Source organism: Brassica rapa, chromosome A03 (genome assembly GCF_000309985.2).
Source record: "Brassica rapa cultivar Chiifu-401-42 chromosome A03, CAAS_Brap_v3.01, whole genome shotgun sequence".
NCBI lineage: Eukaryota > Viridiplantae > Streptophyta > Magnoliopsida > Brassicales > Brassicaceae > Brassica > Brassica rapa.
This window is the reverse complement of record NC_024797.2, coordinates 21,063,107-21,080,925: the sequence shown is the minus strand read 5'-3', so window position 1 is coordinate 21,080,925 and position 17,819 is coordinate 21,063,107. Positions and strand designations below refer to the sequence as shown.

The 17,819-nt window shown below is 36.7% G+C and overlaps 3 protein-coding genes across 9 annotated transcripts; 1 reads left to right on the top strand and 2 right to left on the bottom strand.

Moving 5' to 3' along the window:
* Window positions 1–265: 265 nt before the first annotated feature.
* On the bottom strand, window positions 266–2,707 carry LOC103860332 (alpha-1,6-mannosyl-glycoprotein 2-beta-N-acetylglucosaminyltransferase). The gene has a single exon (XM_009137922.3). The coding sequence runs from the start codon at window positions 1,755–1,757 to the stop codon at window positions 495–497; it is 1,263 nt and encodes a 420-aa protein (XP_009136170.1). The 5' UTR covers window positions 1,758–2,707; the 3' UTR covers window positions 266–494.
* A 1,649-nt stretch (window positions 2,708–4,356) lies between these two features.
* Window positions 4,357–9,237, top strand: LOC103860331. Of its 2 annotated transcripts, none has more exons than XM_009137921.3 (2): window positions 4,357–5,884; window positions 6,796–9,237. In XM_009137921.3, the coding sequence occupies exon 2, from the start codon at window positions 6,886–6,888 to the stop codon at window positions 8,965–8,967; it is 2,082 nt and encodes a 693-aa protein (XP_009136169.1). In that variant the 5' UTR covers window positions 4,357–5,884; window positions 6,796–6,885; the 3' UTR covers window positions 8,968–9,237. The 2 variants fall into 2 exon arrangements, with proteins under 2 accessions (XP_009136169.1, XP_009136167.1); XM_009137919.3 differs by lacking the exon at window positions 4,357–5,884 and adding an exon at window positions 5,922–6,709.
* A 1,929-nt stretch (window positions 9,238–11,166) lies between these two features.
* LOC103860330 (zinc finger CCCH domain-containing protein 18) lies at window positions 11,167–15,274 on the bottom strand. 6 transcript variants are annotated; one of them, XM_033289132.1, is made up of 8 exons: window positions 14,681–15,274; window positions 14,437–14,480; window positions 14,156–14,307; window positions 12,937–13,807; window positions 12,133–12,557; window positions 11,905–12,042; window positions 11,732–11,834; window positions 11,167–11,648 (listed from the first exon to the last, which is right to left on the bottom strand). In XM_033289132.1, exons 4-8 carry the CDS (start codon window positions 13,773–13,775, stop codon window positions 11,552–11,554), a joined length of 1,602 nt encoding a protein of 533 aa, XP_033145023.1. In that variant the 5' UTR covers window positions 13,776–13,807; window positions 14,156–14,307; window positions 14,437–14,480; window positions 14,681–15,274; the 3' UTR covers window positions 11,167–11,551. The 6 variants fall into 6 exon arrangements, with proteins under 6 accessions (XP_033145023.1, XP_033145022.1, XP_018513021.1 ...); XM_033289131.1 differs by having other exon boundaries at window positions 14,231–14,307; window positions 14,437–15,274; XM_018657505.2 differs by lacking the exons at window positions 14,437–14,480; window positions 14,681–15,274 and having other exon boundaries at window positions 14,156–14,325.
* Window positions 15,275–17,819: the final 2,545 nt, after the last annotated feature.

Here is a 17,819-nt window from a genome sequence, read left to right as displayed (position 1 = left end):
GTCAATTAAAAAAATAATAATAATAAATCCGCGCTTTGAAAGCGCGGATCAAAATCTAGTACTATACTTATTTCGGTTGGCTTGGCCTTTTGGCCCTTGTTGTTTATCATTGCTCTTGGGCTTGGCCTTTGTCAATAAAATTTTCAGTTGACAAAGAAGAAAGTTAAAAATATTTGTCAATGTGTGACATTTGTTAGACGTCGTAAACTTAATCTTTATATGTATCTATACTATTATTTGTTAGTAGAGGTTCTCTTCTTTCATGTGAGAACCCGAGTTCCAACCGTGTGCCATTTTCACTAGAGAACATGCCTTAGTGATTTTGCAAACACAAAACTCAAACCAAATCTAAACAAACAGCAATTAATACACACAAAACATAACAATAAAAATACAACAAGAAACCAAAGGCCAGTAGTGTCGCAATACCACGTGAAAAGTAAAGAGTTACTGATTATATCACCACTAGTTTACTCGGAAGTCCCTACGCTCATTCAAGGAGATGCATCTCTGCTTGTAAAACGATACATAGTAGCAAAATCCAAACACAAACGCCGATCCCTTTCGTCTCCCCAACCTCCCCAACCTTTGAAACCAGCTTTATAACCAGGCTGATGTTCAAACACCCGAACTCCCCATTCCTCCTTTACGTTCACAACTTTATCCGTTTCCTTAACCTCAATGTTCACGACCCCATTATCCATACAATCACCTTCCCCTCCTCTACCTTGATGCAACCCGCATTTCCCAAAGTGAACCGCACTCGTCCTAGGCCCTCTCAATGTGTAAACAGGCGAACCGAACGAAGGGAAAACCGTCGCCCACATAGTTATATCCCAATTATAATCATCAAAGAAACAAAACTCTCTCGCCTTGTGGCGTATCTTCTCCCACACACTTCTGTTAAAAGAGTACCCAACGTTCCCCATCCTCTCCGCCACCAAACTATCAAACCCTTCCCCCTTCGACTTCACATCAGACGGCGCCAAGTTAGCAGCAAAACAGTCAGGACATTTCACCCGTTTCACCCTCGCGAGAGTCTGAATATTCCGGTAAGCATTAGGGAAAAGAAAATGATCTTCTTCAATGAAAAGGACGTGACCGTCGTGATCTCTACTCTCCTCCAATCCATCCCACACGGTGTTCATCATCCACCACCAGTGATGCTTCAAAGAAACAATCTTCGGAGACCGGTGGTTCCCATACTGATCCGGATGGCCTTCACAATCCTTATCACCTTTGCTTTTGCAGTCCTTCGCCGTCGTCCCAGGGAAACTACCTCTAAATATATGAGGAGAGTAAGGCGAGAAGATCTGCTTCACCTGACAAAACTTAATACTCTCCACAATCTTGTTCATCTCTTCGAAGTAACCGTCGTGGCTAACGATAAGCAACGTCTCGCTTATCCCTTCGACTTTGGATAAGCTTTCAACCGTTACTCGAAGATACTGAGGACGATTGTGCACGTACAAGACGATAACCACACGGTCTTTCCCTAGATTCGGGTACAGATCCAGATTTCTCGGCGGGAAACTGTTCCTCCTATGCAGCCTAACCGAGATTGGATTACCTCTGGCGACACTTAGCAGTGAGACGTTACGGTTGGGTGCAAAATCAATGTCGGAGAAGGGGTTGTTTAAAGCTGTTCTGGGTACAGAGACCAACATGAGAACTAAGGAGACTGTGACTGCAAAGAGAATCCCTAAACGACATAAGGCCGTATCTTTCAATCTCTGCTTCTTCCAAGGAGTCTCCATAGGCACAAACTAGTAATAAAAAAACACAAACTCTTAAAGCAGCCTAAACAACACAAAACTCTAAATTTTCCAAATCTCCTTAAACTCCTCTGGGGAAAAAAGTTGATTCCTTTTTGATTGAGGGGAGTAATCAAACCGTGGAGAAGGATTAGAGAGACTCCAGATTTGACTTTAGAAGAAATCACGAGATGGGTGAATGAGATTTCATCAGGAAGTGAGAAAGGAAGGAAAGGAGGAGAGAGTTTTTGTGAGTCACTGAAGAAAAGTCTTAAAGAAAGACTCTTGTTTGGTTTTTGACTCTAGTGCCGAGTCTAGCGTGACTTTGGGTTTCGCATTTCATTGTCAGCTAACGATGGTTTGCTCGAATTTACATTTCTGCCATCCAATTCTGACTGCTGTTTTTTTTCTTTTTGTTTCTGGAAGCTTTAAAATGATACTTGTAAATAATAAGCAAAGCATATGGAACACCAATTTTTTTTTAATAACTTGTTTGCTTAAATTGCAATCAACATTTTGTGCGAATAGTTCGTTAGGATGTACCATCATCCTCTATGACGTAATGCATTTTACCACATGGATTAAGAAGATGCTTCACTTTAAAGATTACTAATTAATTTTCGGACTACCGACTTATTTTTACACCAAAACTTTCGTATAATAACAAATGTACACAATATTTCAATCTCTTCATAATTACACACAATTGTAGTATCTAAACATATTACGTTACTACCCCAATCAGAAAGATTGAAACTCAAAACCACACAAAGTTTAAGAACGAACTAAAACTGACAAATAGCAGTTTAAAGTTAGGTTAATATTATGTGTTTTAAAAATTAACAAAGGACTTAACCAAATTAAACCTAAAACAACTCTATCATAACCCGATTAGAAAATTTAAACCGGATTAACCCGAAATTGAAATCCCTAAAACTTTAAATCACCAATATACAAGAAGATGAACCAGAAATCGAAGAAGAAGAAGATGAAGGTGTTAATGACGGACTGAATAGAAGAACTGTGCTGGAAAATCTCTTGGTGAAGAAAGTTCTCAAGCAAGAGCCTGAGATGCTTCCATGCCACGCATCTGCTTCCCCACTCTCTCCTCAGCTCTCTTCCCTCGGCACACCTCGGCCTTAACGTTTTATTCCTATTCTACAAGGTCAGCTTATGCTTTTACCAAAAATCAATACTTGTTTGGCAAATCCGGGCCTCTCCTTAGGAAGCAAAATTTATAGAACTTCAACACTTCCCTCAGGCTTAAATCTTCTTTTGAAAAGCTAAGACCAGATCCCATCCAATTCGAGAACTACTCGTATCAATATGAACTAGTGACAGTGTCACTGTCTCATGTAAAAAATGCAGAGCAGTGAAAACCAAAATTCATGTCCTCGTGTATTCCCCTTTGCAGCTTGTGTCTCAGAATTTTTCCATCCGTTTACAAAAATAGACGGTGCAAGTATTGACACCATGGCTCATATTTGAGATTCTTGCCGCCTGATTATCAGTTTAAACTCTCATATCTCTTTGCTCTTTTTTATTGAATCTTTTAGACTTTTGGTGTGACAGAATAAACCCACCTTTGAAAATAAGATAGCTACAAAGGCTGGCTAGTTGTTCAATTATTCTTTAGTCAACCGAAGGTATCACCTAAATATGTCTTCCTCAATTGTCAAGTCCCTTTTACTCTTAAGTGCTCCGCTGAAAAAATTCACCCCAATGTTGTTACACAACATTGATCTCAGTTGCATAAGCTATTACATTTAATTAAACTGTTCTTTTGTTGCAGTTGATTCTCATCTCTCTCCTCACGGCAAACACTTACGTTGTTGATTTTCAAGAAATTATTCATAACATTTTACTAAAATGTTCAAAGATATATTTTGTGATTAATTTCAATGTCTTCGTAGGTTTTTGAATTAGTATATGTGTTTACTAGATTCGATCGGTAGATGTGTTAACGTCAATGTTTATTTGGTTTCAAGGACTAAATGTGTCAATTAGAATATAAGCATATGATGGATGTGCCTATTAGTTTCAATGTCAATGATCACAAATGTCTAAAATGAATAGTTTCAGTGTTAATTATAGAACATGTATAGGATAGATGGGTCAATTAGTTTTTGTCAATGTGACTCTATATTAGACTATAAGATCGATGTTTCAGTGTCACAATGTTTGATTTAGTGTTAAGTCATGTGCATGAAATAGAGGCTTCTTAAAAGAATTGTATCATAATTTTGAAATACCAAAGACATTGAATGAGGCAAAAAGAGAAAAAATGATGAATGAGTAAAAAAATGATTTTGCTTTTACAATAAGAAAAAAAAACATCAATGACGTAGTGAGACTGATATATAATATTTTTGATAAATGTAATGATTTCGCTAAGAAGCATAAGTACTATGATGCAATAAAACTTTTCAATGAAGAATTCATTAAATAATATAACATGTAATTATATATCATAATATTTACATGTTACACTAAAGATCAAAAGCTGCATGACAGACTAAATGATGCGAAATATCTATTAAACTCAATCCAAAATTGTTGAAAGCTAAAAAGGAATAATGTAATTCTTAATAGAGGAATCTTACAATAGTATGAAATTGTATCAATATGGTCTTGAAAATGACTTAAACCACAGTTCTTGCTCACTGTTAGTGCATTTGAAAACAAAAAAAAAAAGAATAATTTTTATATGTATGATAACTCATCTCTTTGTTTTTGCATCAAAGAATAATGTTTGATGCTTACAGAAAATTTTATCACTGCAATGGAAACATTTTTAAAAGTAATCATTTTTACAATTTTCAAGAAATCATTAATAACATTTGTGTATTGAATAATAAATAGTTCTTTTGACATTTCAATTTCTAATTTCATTCAATATAAAAATGTATCTTTGAACATTTTAGTAAAATTGACTTTTTTTTAGGCAGACAATTATGAATAACATTAGCAAGCATTACTATCCCGAAGCTATAAAACACTTTGGTGAAATGTTTATCAAAATCAAAAAGCACCCTACTAACCCAAAAGTAAGGTTTATTTTTAAGTTTCATCAACTTGCATCATTTTCAAATGATTCATATGTGTATTAATTTGTGTATTATATATAGGTATACATTAACAGATTTATCTGCTATATCAAGCTTGGAAGGCTCACTGAGGCTCTATTGGATACCGAGAAAGCTCTTGAGTTATGTCTTATTTCTGTAGAAGACATCTTTAGAAAAAAACAAGTGGAAATGCTCATGAAAGATTTTGATTGTGCCATTGAAACATTTGTATTAGATTAGCGCTTGATCCAACCCGATTTTGAGATGTGTTAGAAAATATATCATTTTAACTATTTTATATGCTTATGTGACAATGACTTTCATTAACCAAATTCTAAATGTCGTATATGCAGATGTATGATTAATTAAATTTCTTTAGTCCATACTTTTTTTTTATAGTTTCAGAGATGATTAATTAAAATTCAACATGGATAACTCAATTTTATTTACATGTTAAATGACAAAATCTATTAATTAATATTCTCTTAATCAGCCAGAAATAGTTTTTTCTAACTTTCAGCCTATTTTACTTATTTCTACAATGTTCACTTTTTTACATTTGACTAATTATTTCAAGTCATTTTAACAATTTGACATCTTTTTCAACGATTATTCGATTAATTAAATTGTCACAATTAAACATTTTTAAAAAACTTATAAATAAAACAAGATAAAATATGCGCACTACTCATCACTATGCACGTAGATAAAGTCATCAAGTTATTAAGAAATTAGCACCGTTTACTTTCACTCCAATATTTACTTTACAACCAACAAAAAAAAAAAAAAATCCCCGAAACTATAGATCGCCGTTCAACGGCAAATCTCGATTTTTTTTCTCCCCCGGCGATTCACTCCGTGATGCCTTGAATCGCCGATTACCCAGCAACTTTCACCGACACCACAAATACTAACTTTACTGTAGCATTGATTCCAAACCCCCCGCTTGGGATTCGTGCTTTCGCTACCTCGATTTCGTTCCCGATCCGCTCGAGCTAGGGAAGAAGAACCTTCAGCTATCTATTTCAAAGCCTTGTTTCGATTTCCCCACCAAAAATCTCAGTAAGATCCGATACCTCTATTCTCTTTGCTGAAAATAAGGGTTTGTTTTAGTTCAATGTTGTTATTTGTAGGGTTTCTAATTTGAGAAACTAAGTTGGGGCTTTTAAGTTAAATCCACTGAAAAGGGTTTATCTTGATTCATTGAAGAAGTTAATAGCTTCAATCTAACGCCTTTGGTGGAAATTTGTTGAAAATGTAGCTCTTTTTTTTTATTTCCATTTACTTTAATTATCTAAATCTATTTGTTTAATTGTTTGATTCTCTCAGATGTTTAAGTGTAAGCCATGTTTTAAAACTCGTTAGGCGCTACGCGTGCGGCAAGGTAGCGCCTAGCGCCGAATCAATAAATCGGGAATTAAACGTAGAATAATCGGCGATTTATTTTTGTTATCTATAATATGTTCCAGAGATTATTACATAAAACAGCTGTGGCGTAGTGGATGAGACTCACTAGATAGACAAAGCAACCTGTGTTCGAACCCTTGGTGGTGTATTTTTTTACATTTTTCTTTATTTTTTATTTAAAGAAGGATAGAAACGTCATTTACCAATCGTCTTCTTCTTAAGGGTTTCTGATTTTCTGCGACTTTAACACGACGGCTGTGTAGTTTTGATGGTTTTTGAAGCAATTTTCTTTGTTTTTCTTGATGTTCTTGCTTAAGATTAGTAGATCTAACATATATTACTCGATTTTGAAACCTAAATGACTAAAAACTCAAGTTTTTTTTGTAATCCGATTTTTTCACCGCATACCTTCAACTCGCCACGCTAGATCACCGTAGAGCGCTTTCTCGGCCGCCGAATCGGCTAGGCGGTCATCACTGTGTAAGTGCTGTTTTGTTTAGTTTTATCTTTTGGTCTGAAAATGTTAACTTTAAAAGAATAATGCTGTTCTCTTGAAATACTTGCAGATAATGATGACCTGTTGGTGCTTGCGAGAACGGTCTTAGTTTCCTATTTAGCAAGAGTTGGTTTTTATATATTTGGTTCTTCTATCAACAATGGAAGCATACAGAGAGGAAGCTCTTAGAGTGAAACAGGTCGCCGAGAGGAGATTCGCTGAAAAAGATTTCGCATCCGCAAGGAGCTACGCATTGAAAGCTAGGTCCTTATCTCCTGATTTGGAAGGTTTGGCTCAGATGATTGCCACGTTCGAAGTTTACTTGGCTTCTCAGTGTAGAAGCGGCGGCGGTCAAATCGACTACTACGCGGTTCTTGGACTCAAACCCTCTGCTGGGAAACGAGACGTGAAGAAACAGTACAAGAAGATGGCCGTCTTGCTCCATCCGGACAAGAACAAATGTATTGGAGCTGACGGTGCGTTCCATCTCGTATCCGAAGCGTGGAAGTTCTTGTCCAATGAGTTTAACAAAAGCACTTTTTATTACAAGAGAAAGAAGCATATCGAGTCCTCCACGGTGGTTCAGAAGCACCGCGCAGAGTACGCGCCGGGAACTGCAGCGTTTGATCGGTTTCCACCATCGTCATCATCAGAGAGACTCGACACTTTCTGGACTGTGTGCACCTCTTGCAAAGTTCAGTATGAGTACCTGAGGAAGTACGTGAACAAGAGGCTTTCGTGTAAGAACTGCCGCGGAGCGTTTATAGCTGTAGAAACAGGTCCAGCTCCCGTTAGTGCACCTTTTCATTACACGCATCCATCTCATGCGCCTCCTCCTCTGCATAGTAATGGCTATAGCTCGCATAGCTACGATGCACGCATGCCCACAAACTCCACCTATCTCTTAGGCCACCACTATCCTTCGCAGGGACATGGTTATGAATATGGTTCATATGATTGGAGCTCATCGTACCCTGAAACAGCCTCCCCAGGGAATCTTGATTTGAAGCGTGTGTCCTCTGTGTCCAACGGGTATCCTTACAAGCACAGCAAATCAGTAGCTACCACGGGGATAATAAATAAAGTTAAAGACGGTTCCAACGGGACAAGCTCGGTTAAAACCAAACCGGACGGTCTGATCTATGCTAACCCGCCCGGCCTTTCTACTCACACGGCTGCAGTTAAGGTCGGCAGACCTGAGAAGAAGAGCAGAGTATTTATTGAAGCGTCTGTTAATGGATTTGTTGAGAACCCTTTGATGAGATCTGCTCCAGTGTCGAAGACAGCGAATGCAGAATTCAAACTTCACGGCCAAAGCTACGGTTCAACTAGGCGGTGGTCTGCTGCATCAGTACTGGATACACGGAAGCCATTACTTCAAAAGGCAAGAGCAGATATTAAGCAAAGACTGGATTCAATAAGATTGGCTTCAGAGGCGGCAGCAGCAGCAGCAGCAACGGCGGCTGTTGAAGAAGACACGAGACCAGTTGATTCCTGTAAGTTGGGAGATGTTACGGCGGGGCGCAAAACCAGTGGGCCTATAACGGTTCCAGACTCTGACTTCCATGACTTCGATAAAAACAGATCGGAGGAGTGCTTTGAGCCAAGACAGATATGGGCAATCTATGATGAAGATGACGGCATGCCGCGTCTGTACTGTGTGGTCAGGGAAGTGCTCTCTCTTGAGCCCTTTAAGATTGACATTGCCTACTTAAGTTCCAAAACCGACATCGAGTTCGGGTCCATGAAGTGGGTACAATACGGGTTCACAAAGTCCTGCGGACATTTCAGGATACAAAACTATGACGTAGTCGAACAAGTCAACATCTTCTCGCATCTTTTAAGAGGCAGGAAGACAGGGAGAGGTGGCTGTGTCCGAATCTTCCCCAAAACTGGTGACATCTGGGCTGTCTACAAGAACTGGTCGCTGAACTGGAACGAGTCGACGCCTGACGAAGTGAGGCACGAGTATGAGATGGTCGAGATCCTTGATGAGTATACTGAACAGTACGGTGTGTGCATTGCGCCTCTTGTTAAGCTGGAGGGATACAAGACAGTGTATCACAGGAGCGGGAAGGAGGACGGTAAGAAATGGATACCGAGGAGCGAGATGCTGCGGTTTTCGCATCAAGTGCCGTCTTGGTTTCTCAAAGGTGCAACTAGCGGCTTTCCTGGGAACTGCTGGGACTTGGATCCGGCTGCAATCCCCGAGGAGCTGCTTCACGTCGGAGCAGAAGCCTGATTGATGATTCCAGTGAGGAGAAGGAAGGTTTCAGATTTAGACCCAAGTGTAATAGTTGTATCAGCGAAGACTAGAGATGTAAGAGAGAGACTGTTGACACGCAAAAGATTCTGTTTGGTCACTAAAGCTTATTGTATTAGGTGATGTTCAACGAGTAAACAAAGCGTAGTTGGTTTTTGTTTGCTCTCTTCGTCTCCTTCTTTTTACATTATTGACATTAGCGATGACAAATTTTACAGTGCAGTTATTAAAACTAGCAATTTATCTTTCCATTTCTTACCAATTTTTTAAAACATTTAGTTATGGAATATATTGAAAAATTCCACAGACGGAACCCAATTTTAGATACTTCCACTATGTATACCTTTTAAAATCATCAATTTTGATATTTTCAAGAAATGATGTAAAAACTTTTAAAATAATTGATGTGGAGAGGAGAAGCCATTAGAGAACTCAGAGGTTGTCATTTACTCGTCAAAGTTAACTGGAGTGAATCAATCTCAGTTGAATTCTCCCAAAAACCGGTTCTCATAGGAGGAGAAACCGATGCCGAGGGAGGCTGGATTTGAACCGATGACATGTGTTTTGAGGTAAAATTAAACATTATATATGAAACATATAGAATATATGTTATTATCAATTATTTATGAGTTGTTAGTGATAAAATTCTTCAACTATTTTTAAATCGTAAATAAATCTCAATTAATTTTTAATATCTTTTAACATTTAACTTACAAACTGTTCCTTAGCTTACAAACAATTAACGAATTCATTGTAACACAATACACACCTCCTCTTCTCATCCCGCAATAAATTCTCTTTCGCATTTTTGTTATATCAATATTATTTCTATTCGTACAAGTTTTTTGTCTTTCTTTCTATTTTCAGATATAATAAATTATACATATTATTATAATACATTATTAATTTTCTAATCTGTAATCACAAAGAAAAAGAATTTTTTTTTTGGGGTTTCGATGTTATAGAAAAGGAATTTTGTAATCGCCACAAACTGTTATATATATTTTAAAAAAAGTCTCACTCACAGAGGCAAAGGAAAGATAGAGGGTCTCGTTGCACCGTTGAGAGTTGAAAACAATAACGAAGATGTCCAATCTTCCAAGGGATATGGCGGAGGAGGTGCTCTCTAAGGTTCCACTGACGTCTCTGAGAAAGATCCGATCTACTTGCAAAGAGTGGAAGACTTTATCCAAACGCAGGAGCTTTGCGAAGAAGCACCTTGGTCAAGCAAGCGTAGGAGCAGCAGCACACAAGGTGATCATGATGATGGACTTAAGAATTTATTTGATGAACATCAACCTTAACAACAAGAACGTTGAATCATTATCAAGCGTGAAGGTAAACTTATTCCGGGTTCAGATGAAGTCGATATCTCTCGAGTCTTCCACTGCGATGGCTTATTGTCATTCATCCCTAAAGACAGCACACTAGGCGCGTCGTTTGTAACCCGTATTCAGGGCAAACCGTTTTATCAAATCCACTTTCTATTTTCGCAACTGGTGGAACCATTCGTATGCTCTCGGGTACGAGAAGAGCAGCAGCCGCAAGCACAAAGTTTTGCAGACAATGGAATAAAAATTAAAACGTATCTTTAACTTTAATTTTCACCAAACTAGATATTTGTATTGGTCTTAAAGGGGGTGCCAAAAAAAACAAACCAAACCGACCCAAATGAAAGTATATATTTAAATCATTTGGTTCAAGATTTCATCAATCCAAATGGATTAAGGTTGATTGGGGATTATCCAAAAAGGTTAAATCTATGTTTTATTCTCCTTGGTGGGTCATTCTCTAGATCCGCTAACTTATTGATATATTGATTAATACTTTACATTTCATGAAAATAAATTAACATTTTTCATTGTAACTGCAATTTTAAATACTAATAAACTAGATGTTTAACCAGCACATGCGAATATAATTTTGTTACAGATATTTATTAGTTTATAACTTTTTAATCCAAATATCAATTATGATGCAGCTTTATATTTAAAATTAAAATCTAGTTAGATTATCTACAACTTTTATTATTTTGTTTGTTCATGTTTTATTTATTTTATTAAAGCAACTAAGTGGTTTAAAAGTGTACTATATTTCTACATCAAAATAAAAAACAACTACAACAATATAAACTATAAACTAAATTCTACCATTAAAATTTCTACATAGTCCAATCAATCATCTCCAATAAAACTTTCTTAAAACTAGATTGATTATCATAATGTACAAGGAGATATGATCTATCAGCATAATAAAATTGATAAGTGAGAACATGCAAAAAAAAGAAACAAATTAAACATTTTATGAAGTTTTGAATAATAACAACGTGTACTTTAATTTTCTCGTTCATGTTGTAGTTGAAGCAAACAACTTGTGTGTTTCTATCAACTCTTTTTCTCTTTGGTGTTATTGCTGAAGATTCTAAAGTTGCCATGCAAGAACATTATTAAAAAAAACTCTCTTTTCGCTGATCGATGATTATTAGATCTTTGTGAAATTTCCTCTAACCTTTATGCTCCTATCTTCTCTTCTCTCTTTTGGTTAGGTATTAATCTCTTCATCTCTATGTAACTGTTGAAATCTCCTTCCCAGAAAGGGAAGAAAACGGACTCTCTGGTAGATTCAAGACTTGGTTGTCCATAGGTTCACAATGGATTCTCCTGAAAAAAAGAAAAAAAAGCATCATATGATAAATAATACAAGTCTTAAATCTGTGTTCGTTAAGATCATCTTTGTAGCGTACCGATCAGTGTCTTTGCAGTTAGTGGATATGTTCAGGACGTTATCTTCGGTATTCAAATACTCCAGCAGATAGCTCAACCGTCCTGCTTGTTCCTCTAGCTCCGCTACAAATTAAGAACATCAAGCAATTGATTGTGTATTATTTTATATATTCAATTATTGTTATATAATTACCATCTGCTGTTAGTTTAAAGTCATCGGAGAAGCCGAGATAGGAGTAATTAGTAGGCAAGGACTTTGAAACCGATTGCTCATGTTCCTCAAGAAACTGCTTTCTCATTAGTCTTGAGCTCTCACTTACACGCGCTGGCACTTAAAATCAAAAGAAAAAACAGTTAAAATGAAACCTTAAAACCAAGAGTATTGTATATATATAATAAACTGATTTTGATAGTTACTAACATGTGTTCATCTCCATGTCTCTGTCGATGTATTGGGAGCCATAACGCATCCCGTGAAGAGGCTTGTTATTGTCAAGATATCGACTAGAGCGTGATTTTTCCCGGTAAGGCTTGACGAGAACACGAGCCCCACAGATGAAATGAGGATTGCCTTTAGCAAGAATGAGTCTGACGGTTTCGGTGTAAACAAATGTTACGAATCCAAACATTCTCTTCTGTTGACAAGGAATCCTCACATCTTCCACGTGTCCAAACTTGGAGAAGTAGTTTGAGACATCATGCTCGGTGAAACTACTCTCTGCTGGGAATGTCAGGTAAATCTGTTTGGAACCAGCAAGGATCGCTCCGTGTTCGTTTCTCTCTTCCATGTATTCCACAAACTTTGGTACATCTTCTGCTAATATAACCGAGTGCTGCCCATGAGGCCTGAAAATTCAAACACCATTTTTTTTTTTTGAAACATAAAATTCAAACACCATTTAGTAAAATAAATTAACATTGAAACAAAACTTTAGATGGACGACTCCCAATGTGACAAGCGGTCCGGATTCAGTCTCTCTTGTCCCCGTATTTCTTAATAGTTAAGAGTTTTACTTTTTTTTTTAAATACATGTATTTTATATTAAAATAAAAAAGGGTCCAATTTTTTTATATAAAATTATTTAAAATTTTTCACAGTTTTATTTTAAAAACACATGAATATTTTGAGAAAAAAAATATATCTCTCAGATTTTTTTTAAAAAAAATATTATTTTGAAGAATTAAATTTGTTTTTGCCTGACAACTAGCCATGTAACAAACTAACCTGTCGATGAGACGGATGGTGTTCTTCAAGCGAGCAAGAAGCTTGGTGAGGCTATAGCCAGCTTTGCCATGTCTTTGTGACTCAGTGAGATATCCTTCAGCTTGAAGGGTCCTACCGTATTTTTCGAAGTACATCATTGGCAACGAAGCTATGGAAATTGGAGCGCCTCTTCTTGATTTCAGCAGTTCGATGATCTCTCCTTCAAGCTTCTCTAGTGATCCAGGAGAAACAACGTGCTCTTCATCACTTACGTTGTTTGGATTAAACATCTGAGAGAAACTCTCTCTCTCCGGAATGATCTGCCCGTGGAAGTAGCGGCAATTGTTGCCGTGCTTGCAGTGCCCTTTGCTGAAGTAGTGACATATTTTTACCGGGAACTCGGGTAAACTCGGTGATCTCCTGCTCGTTCTCAAAGGCAGACATTGGTGATCCCGGGAGAAGAAGCCACTAGAGAACTCAGGGCTTGTCATTGACTCGTCAAAGTTCAAGAACTGGAGTGAATCAACCTCAGTTGAATTCTCCCAAGAACCGATTCTCAGAGGAGGAGAAACCGATGCCGAGGGAGGCTGGATTGATGAACCGGTGAAAGATCCAAAACTACTACGAATAGGAAGGTGATCAGAAGGAGGGCTGTAGTAACGAGGATCTTTAGCTAGTTCGCATTTAACGAAGTTGATCATGGAACGCATCACAGAATCAGGGCAGAAGGCGAGACGGATCATGTCCCGGTCGCCATGTTCTTGCATCAACAAGAGATAACCAATGATTTTGGAAGCATTTTCAGGTTCGAGTTGTTGGATTCTGTTGTGCACAACGTTCATAGATTCTGTGAAATTCATCTCTAATAATAACGTCTTATCCCAAAAGTCCTCTGCAAAAAAAAAAAAAAAATCACTCAAATTGTTCACTACTTCATCATTATTGCACATGTTTTTACTCAAACACTTATATGGATGAATCAAAGTAACAGAACAACAAGCTGAGAACAAATAGAGTAGAAACGTGAGACTCACTCAAGAAGACACATGTTAATAAATTTTACGAAAATGGATTTACATTTTAAGTCAAACAAAGAAAATACACAAAGATATGGATAAGAGGAACAACGAATTAGATCTGAGTCATGCTTATACAATCAAAACAACATTAGACCCCAACATCTTAACCATTCGTTTGTAAATATATAACAGTGATTTAAAAAAACAGGAAAATGGATTACCTTAAAAAATAAGGAGAAGTCTTCTTTTCTTAAGGCAAAAGATGAAGAACAAATCAAAAGACTTAGATGTGTAACCTTTTAATGGATCTGTTCGTGAATTTCCTCCATGTTCATAGACTCATATACTCTCATCGTTTCTCATGGACAAGTTTCTGGTAAAACATTTGTGTCACATAATAAATATGTTTAATACAATCCAAACAGAGGTAACGATCTTTGTTCATATGAGAAAAAAAAACAGTAATATATTGAAACACTGGACATAAATTAATAATAATTACCAATGCTAATGACAATTGTGGTCAGTGCCGGCGCTGGGACAAACCTGGATTTTGCAAAAAAAAATGAAAAAAATGATTTGGTCTCTGTTGAAGGAAACTGAAAGGCTCAAGACCGTGAGAACCACAAACGAAAGAGCACTTTTTAAAACAAAGGTAAACAGAAAAGGAAATAGAGAACGTAGAAGACAACAAATGGGAGATCGTGCAATTTTTTAATTTATCATTTTAATCTTTGCAGACTTACAGTAACTGTAAAACAGATAAGATCTCTCAGGGACTCTTGGATGGTAGAGAGAATAAACGATAAGTCCTAGATACAACTTAATTTGTTTTTTCTAATAAACAAATTCTTGTTGCGAGTTGTTTTTTAAATAAAGGAAAAAAACTTTTTGAATTTTTCTTCGTTTGACAACTAGTTCCATTCCATATCGTTACAGCAAATATCGGAACTCAGTTGGAAGAATATTTAAACTTGAGATTTTAAGACTTTTTAATTACGTGATATAAGTATAACTATTCAAAAATAAAGTCCCGGCTTACGCTTTGTTATTTTAGTTTGACAAAGCTGTTACGATTTTGTATATTTAAAATGATTTTATATTTAAAATAACCGTTTTTTCTCTCTCAAACCGTGCGACTTCTGAAGCGATAAATAAAAGTCAACACCTTCTTCACTATAACCTCCGGCCGGCGCCGGCTCCGGCGTCGGTACGTACTCTTGTTTTTCTTACTGTTTTCTAGTTTGTGTTTTAGTGTGTCAATAAAGTATGATTTCGTTGAAATCATTGTCTTCGACTTATCGTTTCAAGCGACGTGTGTTATCGTCACACCGTCTCTTCTATTCCGGCCAACGTCGCGTGATGGTTTCGCAGTGGGCATACAAGTTTCTGTTTATCAATTGGCTCATTGGGCAGTCACGGCGTTTGGGTCCGATTTGTGACAAATCCATCTTCTCCCTAATTGGTGAGTTTTTTATCTCCTTAATTGTTGAGTGTGATCTTCTGGCAAACAAAACTTGGAGGTTCTGTTTTGTCGGTGTGTTCCCATGGCTGGTAAGTCATGGCGGTTTATTCTCTCCAGAAAATTCTTTGAAAGTATTGAGAGCCCCATGTAACAAAAAAAGGAATCTCAAACCGCCATGGACATGGAATAGATTACGTACTTCGTGTGCTTTAGACAATCTATCTTGGATGATTGTGGCTCCACTACTTCAGAGAGATAAGATTCAGCATTATTTGACAATAAGAAGGGAAATGGATCGTTTATGTGAAGGCATGGAATGGAAGACGATGGTGTTTGATTATTATCAATGTCAATTTGAGGAATTATGTATGGTATGGATATGGAATACAACAAAGCATGTTATCTCTTGCAGCGGGAGTGTATGGAATGGGCAACGATGTAACAGATGGATCGTGCCTCCTGATCTATTAAGTGATGAAAGGCGTTGGATCACAATGGATGATAGCCGAACACAAGATCATATAAGGCCGAGAGCAACGATAGAAAAGTTAGCGAATCAGTCTATCCTGCAAAGTGAGTTAGGAAGCATCGTGTTATTACTTTTCTATTATCATGTTCAGCTTAAAAATGTATTTGTTGTATGTTTTGATTCTGATACTTTGTTAAACCTCAGTTGATATTAATAAAATTAAGGCGTTAAAAAAAAAAATGATTTTATATTTATAAAATGTACAAATTTATTATAAACACCGTTTAATTTTGGTGATACATATATAAATTGATCGCTGACTTAAACATATGTTATATTAAACAAATTTTGGGATAGTTTATTGCATTTTTTGTTATTTCTATACAATTCAATTTTTTTTCCATCAGTTTCGTCTTGTGAAACTAATAAAATTATAATCTAATATAGTTCTTGGATCCAAAGCTGACATATTGGCAAGATCCTAAGGAGATGAGCTTTTATAGTATCCAAATGAGACTAAATATTGTGTTCCCAAAAACCCCGAATCCAAATAAACTTTGAACCGAAACCGATTGGACAACCGAACATGCATGCCTAGTGGAAGGTCTGTTTTTCTATTGGTGGTGAAATGATTGTGAACGATAGCAATAGTATCAACAATATAGAAAAGTTGGAGTCAGCGGAAGCGAATCTTTGCTGATGGATATTGTGATTTTAGTCCAGAGATTATAGACAAGGCATATTTCCAAGCGAAAAGAAAGAGTAGTTTAGTTCCAGCTGGCCGTTGAAGAGATTGCATGATCTGAATATAAAACCGAATGAACGAACTTTAGCTGGTTCAAAAACGGTATTATCCGAGCTTAAGGTGTTATTGGTTTATATATTTTGATTGATTTAGAAATCCATATAGTATTTATAAATCCAAGTAAAATATACAAATCTGGAGGTTTTCCCTCGGCTTTGAGTCTTTGTATTTTTAACAGAAAAATCCAAGCAAATCCATTCAAATCTATTATAAAATCAAATATATTAGTAAATCCGTGCGATTGAATAACACTTGATTTGAGATAGAATTTATGAATCATTAAATCAATAGCACATGATTTTAATACAGATTTGAAAATCATAGAACCAATAACACTAGATTTAGTTCAGATTTTCAAATCCATAAAAATACAACAACCAATTACTCCTACTTAACTAGATTTATCGATTCATTTAGTTTGATGTTAATAGACATAGATCCGGCTCATCTTTCACTAGGCCTAGGCATTTTACCCGGACCCGAAGATCCGACCCGAAACCAACCCGAAAAACCCGGTTCGGGTATGAACCGACCCGATCAAATTACCCTATCGGGTCTTGTTGCAGAGGAAGCGCGAGTCTTGGACCCGACCCGACCCAAACCCGAAATCCGATGGGTACCCAAATTAATAATGTAAATTAAATAAAATGCATCAAGGGGGACTCGAAGACGAATTATTCATCTAGAGAACATGGAGGTCAACCACTAGGAGACAACAAATTGTTATTGTATTTTGCATAGTTTAATATATATACACATTTTAATATGATAAAAACACAAATTTTGAATAAAATTTTGAATATTTTCTGATATATAAATATTTTCAGATATTTTTTTTGTATTTTTAGGTTTTTTTTTTAAATCGAACCTGAACCGAACCCGACCCGAAATCGAACCGAATCCGAACTGATAAATTCTAGTTACCCGAATGGGTCTAACTATCTAAGACCCGACCCGATCTGATCCGAACCGACCCAGAACCGAGAATCTGAAATTATCCTATCGGATCCTAAACTCTTAGACTCGAAAAATCCAAACCCAAAAGGACTCGACGACCCGAATGACCAGACCTATCTTTCACTTTCAACTTTCGACAGCTTTACTTAGCATCATCACTCTAATCGACTCCTCTGAACCGTCTGAACC